This window comes from Helobdella robusta (genome assembly GCF_000326865.2).
Source record: "Helobdella robusta unplaced genomic scaffold HELROscaffold_41, whole genome shotgun sequence".
Classification (NCBI taxonomy): domain Eukaryota; kingdom Metazoa; phylum Annelida; class Clitellata; order Rhynchobdellida; family Glossiphoniidae; genus Helobdella; species Helobdella robusta.
Window position 1 is genome coordinate 1,032,551 of NW_008704941.1, and position 11,313 is coordinate 1,043,863.

Sequence of the window (11,313 nt, forward strand, 5' to 3'; positions counted from 1 at the left end):
TATAAATTCATTCTTTTATTTGTCTAATTCAATGTTGTTTTCATCGTTTTATTATTGACGAAGATTATATATAAATCACCTTTCGAAAAGTACATGAACGAATTATTGTTCTAAGTTTTCAACCTAAAATCTAACTATAACCGATGATGAAACAATAAAAATAAGACATGTTAATAGTTTGATAGATATGATATGAAAGACATTTTGTCATGTGGAAGATTCAAGCGTAAACATACATACACGCAAACATTTTTTGTGTACTCACACACACACACACACACACACACACACATATACACACACAACACACAAACACAAAAGGTTCACGTGCAATTTATTATTTCAAACAAAATATTTCACTTTGAGCGAAAGATACGATCATTAATTAAATGAACCATTCTTTGACATAATTTTCACAAATTGGTTTGTCCCTCAGTAGAGACTGGCTCAACTCCGGTACGTGTCTGACATGGACATTGCTGGTGACCACTGAACTTGTTTTGGGGTTGTACCTTAATTCAGGAACCAGTTGGTCCAACGTTTCGTTCTCTTTCACCTTTGTCTGAGAACATTTTCTTATGGCGTATATCAAAACGAGAACGAGAATAATGAAACTTATGGAAATTCCAACTGTGAGGATGATGTTAGTGAAAATGGAGGAAATTACGTAATCAGGATTGTCCAGGTAGTAGTTTCGATAGGATGTGTCGTTCAAGAAGTTGTCGTAGATGGCGTACTCGTTATTTTTGTCGTTATACCGGACATGGTAGTTGTTTTGCTGATGAAAATGTTTGTCATGATGAGCATTCTTCAACTGATCAAACTTGTAGACGGTGCCGAAAAGAGGAAGTTCTTTCAGTGATGTGTTGTCTGAATATTTCTTTGGAACATTTGAACTTGTTTCGATAGAACCGTCGATTGCAGGTTTTGGATTGTAGTTGAGAGGATTGGGAGAGGTTTGGCCGGTAAGGCATGAAACACTTGTACACTCGAAACCGACATCTGTAACTTCCGGAAAGTCCAATTTGCTTACAGTTTCAAACATCCTGGTTATAGTTATTTGAAAAAATTTGATTAAACTTTTGACAGATTTTTACATTTTGGTCTATTGGTTATTCAAACTATAACCTACAAACAATAATAATTGTCTGCCACCTGTTGATCTCAATGGTGGGACGAATGAAGGAGTCGTCATCTTCGTAGCTGTCCACGTTGCACGAATCCAGCAGATGCTTGTCATACACTGGACACTGAGATGGGTCGTGCTTCGCTTTTATCAGCTCATCTTGCCGTGGTTTCGTAAACTGTTTTATTGAAATAATTTTTATAAAAATTTCACCTCATTTCGTGTTTTGGTAAAATTGTTCATTATTATGGCGTTGTTAAATGTATTCAAAAGTTAAGTCGATTATTTACTACTTGTCAAAAAAATGTTTCCGTGCCTGTTAACTGGCTGACCAACCAATCAATTAAACTACCAATCAGTTAGCTGATCAACCAACCGGCCAATCAGCAACAGACCTTGTTGCTAACGCTTGGATAGATTACTTTCTTTGGTCTTCTGGTGGTCACTGTCAACCAGTGGCTTGAGTCGCTACCATCGTGACTGTAACTTTTAAACATCAAATTCATTAAATTGATCAGTTTTTGTAGTATAGTCATTTAAAGTTGGTTTAAAGGGTTTTCAATGATCAATGTAATACTGTATTAAACTACTCCTAAAGAAACAAGTAGAATGTTAAAAATCAGTAAGCAGTTTATTAAGAAAAACAATTTGACCAATAATTTTTGAAAATACATACAATACGTAAAACCAACTTCAGTCTGTTGAAATTATTTTTCAAGTAGACGTTCCCAATGGCGCTGCTCCGATTCTGGTTAACTGGATCGAAAACTAGCAATCCGTTCACGTACAAACCTTAGTGGTATTTGAACAGTTAATGGCCAACATATAAAAACGTCCGACAATTTTATTAATCACTAAACACTAATAAAATTATTTAAGCATTCTTGAAGAAATTTGTATAAATTTGTATTTCTGTAAGTGTATAGAGTGTGCCGAAAAAAAATTAAAATTGCGGTAGGCTTTCACTGAACGATGGAACCTGCTATGATCCCCGAGAAAGTTGATGCGAATCTTGGGTCCAACTGGTGACCTGCTATGATCATTGCCTGGTTTCTGAACAGTCCTGGCTTGTGAGATTCTTTTGAAATGATTAAAGTGCAAAACCATTAGATTGTTTGCAGACTGAACTTTAACAATATAAACATGTTTCCGTGATTATTTATTTTAACAATTACAAAATGGCAATCGTACTTCGAGTTTCAAATGCTTCTCAAAAATTCAACGCATATTGACACGAGCTTACTTAAGAATACATGCTAATATTAAGTAATAGCTCATCCAAAAGGAACACTTTAGTGATTAATCATTGAAATATTCATACCAACCAGATCGATTTTGAAATATTTTCGGTTTGGTGTCGACCTGCAAACTCAGCGAGGACCCGATCCTCTGGTAGCGAACGATGTGGTAGGAACCATCAGACAGCAGAGACTTGCTCCGAACGGTAGACTCCTTCTTTTCCAGGGACACCTCCACGTTCAACGAGCCATTTTGCTGGAATTTTCAGTCAATTTTGCTCAACATAACAAATTATTAAATTTGAATTTTATTTCGACTACAAAAATTTAAAACACAAAACAAAGAGTTTAACTGAAAAGTTATAAAAGCGATTTGAAAATTTACAAATATTATATTTCAAATCATTCAGCACTTACAAGGTAGAAAATTGTGAAATCGTTGCTCGTATCTCCCCTAATGGACAGAAAGGTTACATTCATCTTGCTGGTGATCAGACCGAATACCACGGTGTCAATGAACGTGTTGGGTTTGGTGTTTTGCGGGTAGAGGTACATGAAAATTGATTTGGGAGTGAACTCGTACGCTAGGCTATCTGTTGTGCAAGAATGTGTGAGTGTGAGTCTGTGTGAGTGAGTGGGAGTTTGTGTGTGAGTATGTTGTTTTGTGTGTATGCCTTTGTTGTCTTTTTAACTTTGACTTTTCACAAACAAAACCTAGTGTGCAATAATCGTGATGAGTAGAAAAAAAAAAGAGTTGACCGACCATCGTCACAAAGGGTGCCTGTGAGTGAGGTCATGGTACAGTTGCAGAGGACTTCGGCAGAGGAAGGACTGTTGGCGCATGTTCCACCGTTCTTGCAAGGGCATTCATCTTTGGCTTCCATGTTTTCTGTTGTTGGGTCACGTTCAATTTGCATGTCTTAAGAGGATATTAAACATAACAGCGAGCACGATTTTGTATATTATTATTATTATTATTGTTGTTGTTTTTATTGTTGTTACTATTATTATATAAACTATTTAATTTGTTGTAAATTAATTTCATTTTTTACAACATCAACAAAAAATATTTAGATGCAACAACACATTTTGTGATAAGTTTTGTTAAAATGATTTACGTGATAATACATATTCTGTGGACAATTTTATTGATGAAAACGAGATTAATCTTGAAATGACTGAATCAATTTACCATTTAATGCGTTTGGCAAACTTTCTGGTTTTGAAATTTTATCACTTTATTTACCAGAAAGTTTATATGATGAAACATTATAAAGTTATTTCTTTACGTTAAACAGTCTGGCAGATGTTAGATTAGACACTTAATTTATATTTTCTATTGAACTCAAGCTGGCCACGATATAGCAGCAACCGTCTGAAGAATGCAAGCAGAATCACGCATATCAATTCGACTTCAACAACTTTAATGGCTTCAAACAAAACAACAGCAACTACAGTAACATCAACAACAACAATAACCACTATCACAGATCCGATGAAAAATACCACACAATCAACAAAAGCAACAACGTAGGCAACAACAACAACGACAAAGACAACAAACTTCAAAAACACAAGTCTTTACGACGTAACAAATTCAACAGAAAAAAACACAAAAGTGAGAAACAACAACCTCATCCTCATCAACAACAACAACAACATCAACAACAGCAGCAACAACAAGACGCTAATAACAAAGCCAATTTGTCAGATGCTTCTCAACGCATCCCGCCGTCATGTTAGCCATTTTTAATTGGCGGCAAATTTGCATACTTGTGCTAAACGAACATCAGGCATGCGGTATCCAAGTTACGCAATGAAGGCGCAAAGGAATTTCTTCAGTGGTATCATTATTACACGTGCGTGCGTGAATGAGTCTGCTTGTTTGTTTGCGTGTGCTTCTGTATATGTGCTTGCATGTTTGCATACACATGTGTGTGTTGTTTGCTTGCGTACGCTTGTGGATATTGTTATTATTACGGTTGTAAGTGTGCTAAGCTAACTTGTTTAAAAGTCTAATGTGTTTCTGTTGGATATGTTGTTTAATGTTTGTGTTAGCTATGTCCGTCAGAGATTCTGCTAACGTACGTTCGTTAGTTTGCTTGCTTGTTTGAACGAGTTGACTAACTCATGTTCACGTTTTTAAAGAAGCTCAATGCACAGATGCATGTTTTATATGTGTGCGTGCATACATCTTCATGCAAAAAAATTGATTTGAATTTATGTATGCGGGCGTATGTATGTCATTATTCAGTCGGTGTGTCTGCTTCAAACGAAAGTGTTTTCACTCAGCTCTACTTGCGTAAGCTTGCTTTTGTAAATGTGATTTTAATTTAAAGTTTTCTTTTATTGGTTGTATGTCCTTGCGTGCGTGTGTGCGTGTCGATTGTGTTAGTACACAAATGATTTTTAAATGATTTATGCTTTCGCTGATTAATTGAAGTCAGGTTAATGTGGAAACTATAATGAGTCGTGTGCTGTGTGTGTGTGTGGTTGGTTGTGTGGCGTGTGTGGTTGAGTGTGTGTGTTTTGGTGCGTGTATATGGTGTGTGTGTGTGGTTGAGTGTTTGTGTGTGTGTGTACGTTTGTTGGTGTGTGTTGTGTGTTGCGTGTGTGTGTAGGATGTGTATACGTGTGTTGGTGTAGTAAGTACGTGTGTTGGTGTGTGTACGAGTGTTGGTGTGTGTTGTGTGAAATGTATGGAAGACCAGTGCAATTTGCAATAATTATATTTTGCTAATTTGACGAGCGTGTATCGGATTGCTTTTTATGGTTGGTTCAGCGTTTCAGCTTTGCATTTGGAAAAATTTTTTTGTTGCAGTTTACATCATTTAATTCATTTGTGTTAATAGTTAAGAAACGTTGCTGTTAATAACCAAAATTTGATTTTTGTTTTTATAATTTTTGTTTAAATTTCTATTATATTATTGTTATTCTACTTTTATTATCGATCATTTTTCTACTTTTGACATTGTTGCGGTTACAATGTTTTTACTTTCTTTAAACTAAAGATGCTCCTTTTACTGAAATTGCTCCATCATCATAGTTCTATTTTGGGCCATTTATCGCTTCATTGGTAATATTTGTTTGACGGTGCCAAGGGAAATAGGGATGGGCGTATATTGAAGAGTGCAGTTGACAATTATTTAAATTTATTTATTTAAAAATAAAACTTAAAAATAAAACTTTAAAAATAACAAGTCCGCATCGATATACGTATATTATTATTACATTTTTATCTGCAAAGTATGCATGCGAAATATATAATTGTTATATATAACATTCAGTGGTAGCCAAATTTAATTTCCTAAAAGTTACTCCAAGAAGTTGAACCTAGTAAAAAGCGACATAATTCTCCCCACAAACTAATTTATATATACACACACATTTCACTAACATAAAGGAACGCAGTCATCACATGAACATACCTCCACACCTCTCCACTACAAACTCATGAAAATCCTCCTTAATCTCGATGCTGGCCTTCAAGCTGGGCCACGTATCTCCCACAACGTCTACAGAAAACATGCATCCTTGGTATCCATCCCTCGATTGCACCTCTTCCGGTATGGTTCCGTACATCCGGCCTGGAATTCCCCCGAAATAAATGACACTTTCGGTTTCGACTTCCGGCAAAATAGGGATGTTCGTGTGATTGGAGATGGAGGTTGTGGTGTCCACTCTGAGGACGTTATGGTGGGGTCTCGGCCTCTGGATGGTTACCTCGTGGATGTCGTTGTCGCTGACGTTCAGCGGAGGCTTCAGGTCGTCCACCAGAACGTGCACCACGTTGTCCATCTTGTACAGGTATCTTGTGATTGTTGTACAAGTATCTTGTGATTGTTGTACAGATATCTTGTGATTGTTTTACAAGTATCTTGTGATAGTTGTACAGGTATCTTGTGATTGTTGTACATGTATCTTGTAATTGTTGTACAGGTATCTTGTGATTGTTGTACAAGTATCTTGTAATTGTTGTATGTGTACATGTATTTTGTGATTGTTTTACAGGTATCTTGTGATTGTTGTACAGGTATCTTGTAATTGTTGTACATGTATTTTTGTGATTGTCGTATGTGTACCAGTACATGTATTTTGTGATTGTTGTACAGGTATCTTGTTACTGTTGTGCAGGTCTCTTAAATTGTTGTATGTGTACATGTATTTTGTAATTGTTGTACAGGTATCTTGTGATTGTTTTGCAGGTATCTTGTGATTGTTGTACAGGTATCTTGTGATTGTTGTACATGTATTTTTGTGATTGTCGTATGTGTACATGTATTTTGTGATTGTTGTACAGGTATCTTGTTACTGTTGTGCAGGTCTCTTAAATTGTTGTACAGGTATCTTGTGATTATTGTACAGATATCTTGTGATTGTTGTACAAGTATCTTGTAATTGTTGTATATGTATTTTTGTGATTGTCGTATGTGTACATGTATTTTGTTATTGTTGTACAGGTATCTTGTGATTGTTGTACAGGTACCTTATAATTGTTGTACATGAATCTTATATTTGTTTGTATGTGTATGCTGTGGGCGTATGCATCGTGTGTGTGTTTGTATTTATGTTTCTCCGAAGAATTTCCTGTTCTCACATCTGCTTATTTCTGTTGTCCTGCGTTAACCAGAAGAACTACCAATGTTTGAAACATAACTTCATCCAAGAATAAGACAGTTGTTAAAAGTTATCAATTTTAACGAAACAAAGTTATAAAAAGTTTATCCCCGTTCTCAACTATTGAAAAACATAAAACGCTGTAACTTCAGACTTGTTGTTTATATAGTTAACATTGTAATCATCACCGTCACCATCACTAATCACTAACCTCAGTTTGCTGTTGAACAATTCGAGACAAAAGATGAAGGCGTCAGAATTGTTCATGGCGTACAACATCATGCCATCTTTTAAGGTCGTCTTCATCTTCAATCAATCAATCAGTCAGTCAGTCAGTCATCAGTCAGTCAGTCAGTCAATCAGTCAGTCAGTCAGTCAGTCAGTCAGTCAGTCAGTCAGTCAGTCAGTCAGTCAGTCAGTCAGTCAGTCAGTCAGTCAGTCAGTCAGTCAGTCAGTCAGTCAGTCAGTCAGTCAGTCAGTCATCAGTCAGTCAGTCATCAGTCAGTCAGTCAGTCAGTCAGTCAGTCAGTCAGTCAGTCAGTCAGTCAGTCAGTCAGTCAGTCAGTCAGTCAGTCAGTCAGTCAGTCAGTCAGTCAGTCAGTCAGTCAGTCAGTCAGTCAGTCAGTCAGTCAGTCAGTCAGTCAGTCAGTCAGTCAGTCAGTCAGTCAGTCAGTCAGTCAGTCAGTCAGTCAGTCAGTCAACCAACCAACCAACCAATTAACCGGTCAATTTTTTTTAATCAAGCATTTAATTATTTTTGCGACGCCTGACGTTTAATTAAGGTGCCTGACGTCGATGTTGCAGTACCTGGATTTGAATGCAGAGACATCCCTGCCTGCAACAGGCGATGTATTTGATGCGTTGAATCTTGCCGAAACAACAATTTGAATAGAAAATCGCTTTTTTTAAAATAATAATGAATGTAAAAAACCAACTTGGAAATAAATGCTGAAGTCGTTGGGCAGGGTGGTCCTAATGGTGAAGTAGGAGGGTCTGGTCCTGAACTGGATGGGGTGGAGTTTGTTGTAGGGCTGCTGAGCTGGGTGGGATGGGAGATGTTCAAGATGTTGGGGGTGGTGGTGGTGGTGGGAAGAGGGTGGTTGTGGGAAAAGATGATGATCGTTCATTCTTTTCAATGGTGATTCTGTCAAAAATAAAAATAACTATGTATCAGTTTTACTTCAAACAGCTAAAACAAGTTGAATCATAATATTGTTTTGTGAAACGGTTGAGACGGGCAATTCCTGTTTATGAGTTTAAAAACTACTTAAATTGGTGCAGCCAGTATTTAAATGTTCAGTCCAACGATGGACCGTGAATGAATCCAAGAGAACATTTTTTTCACCAATCGTTTTATTGGTTTAATGTGTATCGATTGATACAAGCATAGGAGTGCATGACAAATTTCTTGTGTTTGTGGAAAATTTATCGAAGGACCTTCGTCAATTAACTTTTAATGATGCTGGCAGGTTGAATCAGCCTACAAATGTGTTACGTCTGAAAGTTTTGATCTGGTTTGGTTGATGCGTGCGTGTGATGCGGTGCTTGCGTATGTTGAAATGTTTTCCGTGTTGGCTTCTGTTGGTTTACTAGCACGGTCGGTAACCAAATACCCTCCAACTTAAACATATACAAACCACATACGCATACATTAACATACACATTGCTCACAAATGTGATTGCAAGCACACATTTAAAAAAACACACACGCACAAGCAAATACGCACGCAACGACAAAACGAAGAATTAATTAGAGTACACGGGACTACAATCTTGCTACTGAAAAGACAACAACGACATCACATTATTTCCTTTTCCGCCAAACATACGTAAGGAACAACTCAGAAGCGTTTCGCTCCAAACAACTGGCGCTCCTTAATTAAAATACTCCATGCATAACTTTAGGGACGCTTTAGATGACGTGCGTTTGTGTGGTTGTGTGTGTGTGTGTATAATTGTGTGTGTGTGTGGTTTTGTGTGTGTGTGGTTTTGTGTGAATGTGTGTGTGTGTGGTTGTGTGTGTGTGTGGGTGTGTGAGTGAGTGTCTGCGTTTTTTTTGAGAGAGTGCATGTAAAATCATTTTTCTGTGTGGGTGTTGTGTTGTTGTGTTTGTGTGTGTAGTGTGTGTGTGTGTGTGTATGTGTGTGTATGTGTGTGTATGTATGTGTGTGTGTGTGTGTGTGTGTGTGTACAAAGTGATGTACTTTTGCATTCTCTAATATTTGTACATAATACTGAAGTGTCATTCAAAAAAGAATTTTTTATATAAGTCTTATGTATTTATTATTCCATAGTGTTATCATCATGACTATTTTAATAATTATAACAATAATAATAATAATAATAATAATTTTTATTATAACAATTTTTATTTATAATTTCAATTGAAAATCTTCTGCGTTAAAATCCTGACATAAGATGTCACTCAACCTCTAAGAAATCCTCTTCTCGGTGCTTCACACTGATGAAAAACACGAAAACATACAAACATACATACATGCGTACAAACAAACAAACAAACTTATACACACACCAACAAACACGTGTATGGCTACAATTACATGTACATACAAACACAGAAACATACACACATACATACAAGCAAACATGAGTATACAAACAGATATATACCCATGCAAACACACAAACATATATAAAGATATACACACTATAAACAGTCATGTACCCTTATAAAAACATACACATGCAAACAAATATGTACACATACGAGCGAATGTGTACACACACACACAGATTAATATACAGAAATACATTAAAAACTTATAAAATCCAAAAACAATGCAAAATATCCTATTCGAAATTCACACTAACATGAAAGTAAGATTAAGAATGTTAAAAATGAATCAAACCTGGATTTGTAAGCAAAATGTAGTTATGTTTGATAAAAGTTTATTAAGAAAGCAAATTAAGTATGACTCACCAATGAATACATCATCAGGAGAGCATTATCATAATTTCAGTTTTGATTAAAAAAAAACACTGAGGTTTCAAATAAAATTATCAAAGATTCAAAATAAACATCATTCGAACGTCAAACAATCAAACGACGAAGCAAAAATTTTGCGAAAAAACTTTAAAAGTTCTAAGTCGGCAAGTCAAGCAAATACATCATAATCAAGCGCTGACCCGGGCTGACCTTTCGTATGAAACATTGCTTGGCTTCGTTGCTAGCTTCCTCCTCCTCCGCGAACGCGCCGCGCAATCATTCAGTCGTTCCGCGTGCGGTTGTCGTAATTACGCTTGCGTGCGTGCGTGCTTGCGTGTGGCTGGTGGGCTGTCGCAAACGTTTCGCAGGTTTCGGATTGTGCCGTTGGTGCATTTATTGTTGGCGCTGTAACCGCTGAGATCAATTTGTTCATTCGCAATTTTTATTTTGGAGGACTTTGCTGAATGTTAGTGCAAGGAAAGAAGTGCATTCTCATACAAGCATCAGTTGGTTAAAATTTGTTTCTTTTTTAAGGGATCCGTTTTTGTAAGTTATAACTTTCTTATAAAAATATCGAATAGGTTGAAGTCATCCACCTGGTTTTTGAGGTATTAACATTTGTTGGTGTGTCTTTATTGAGTGCTCTAAATGTACGTACATGTATGATACATTTTCACACAAGTCCACATGTGATAGGAGTGTATAATCAGACGAGAGATTCGGTGGAATATTAAGGAGGAAGGCAAATAAAACTGTCGCATATAACATGCGGCATAATGTGATAAGTCTCTGACCTCATGTACTTCGGGCTAGCACTCTATGCATTCACGTTGATTGGTCCATACTTTTCCATGTATGTATGTATGTTTATTTGTTTGTATGTATGTATGAATCTATGTATGTATGTATGTATATGTGTGTGTGTGCGCGCGCGTGTGTGTATGTATGTGCATACATGGGTATATGTATTTGTATGTGTGTGGTATGTGTGTTTGCACCGCCGCACTCAACCGTCCACACAAGTAAAAATATAAAACCTGCAAAAGGTAAGACAGGTCTGCAAATGAATGGGAATGAACTAAGTTACACGTGCATGTAGAGTAGGCATGGGATGATTGTTATAATAGTTATGACAATTTGTGCTGTTGTCCTCTATCCTATTTCGAAAAATGTTTCAATCCGCAGTTGTTAAAGTTATCACCAACTGTCATTTTTAATTTTTTTTAATTTGTTCGGGATAGTTATTCAACTAATTAAGTCAGCCTATTTGCCAACAAGCAACCATCTAATCAATCAATGATTTAGTCTTGATATTAATCAATCAATCAGTCGGTCGGTCGGTCGTTTGGTCGGTGGGTCGGTCGGTCGGTCAGTCAGTCCGTCAG

General features: G+C 36.6%; 2 protein-coding genes across 2 annotated transcripts; both read right to left on the minus strand.

Annotated features, from left to right (window-relative positions):
- Positions 1-385: 385 nt before the first annotated feature.
- On the minus strand, positions 386-3,281 carry HELRODRAFT_177182 (hypothetical protein; the record flags this gene model as incomplete). The annotated part of the gene is made up of 8 exons (XM_009025389.1): positions 386-1,046; positions 1,156-1,304; positions 1,549-1,612; positions 1,819-1,918; positions 2,106-2,204; positions 2,452-2,620; positions 2,782-2,957; positions 3,128-3,281. The coding sequence occupies 8 exons, from the start codon at positions 3,279-3,281 to the stop codon at positions 386-388; spliced, it is 1,572 nt and encodes a 523-aa protein (XP_009023637.1).
- A 2,497-nt stretch (positions 3,282-5,778) lies between these two features.
- HELRODRAFT_177183 (hypothetical protein) lies at positions 5,779-8,108 on the minus strand (the record flags this gene model as incomplete). Its single annotated transcript, XM_009025390.1, has 5 exons — positions 5,779-6,197; positions 6,447-6,595; positions 7,193-7,287; positions 7,789-7,848; positions 7,917-8,108. The coding sequence occupies 5 exons, from the start codon at positions 8,106-8,108 to the stop codon at positions 5,779-5,781; spliced, it is 915 nt and encodes a 304-aa protein (XP_009023638.1).
- Between the last annotated feature and the right edge of the window lie 3,205 nt (positions 8,109-11,313).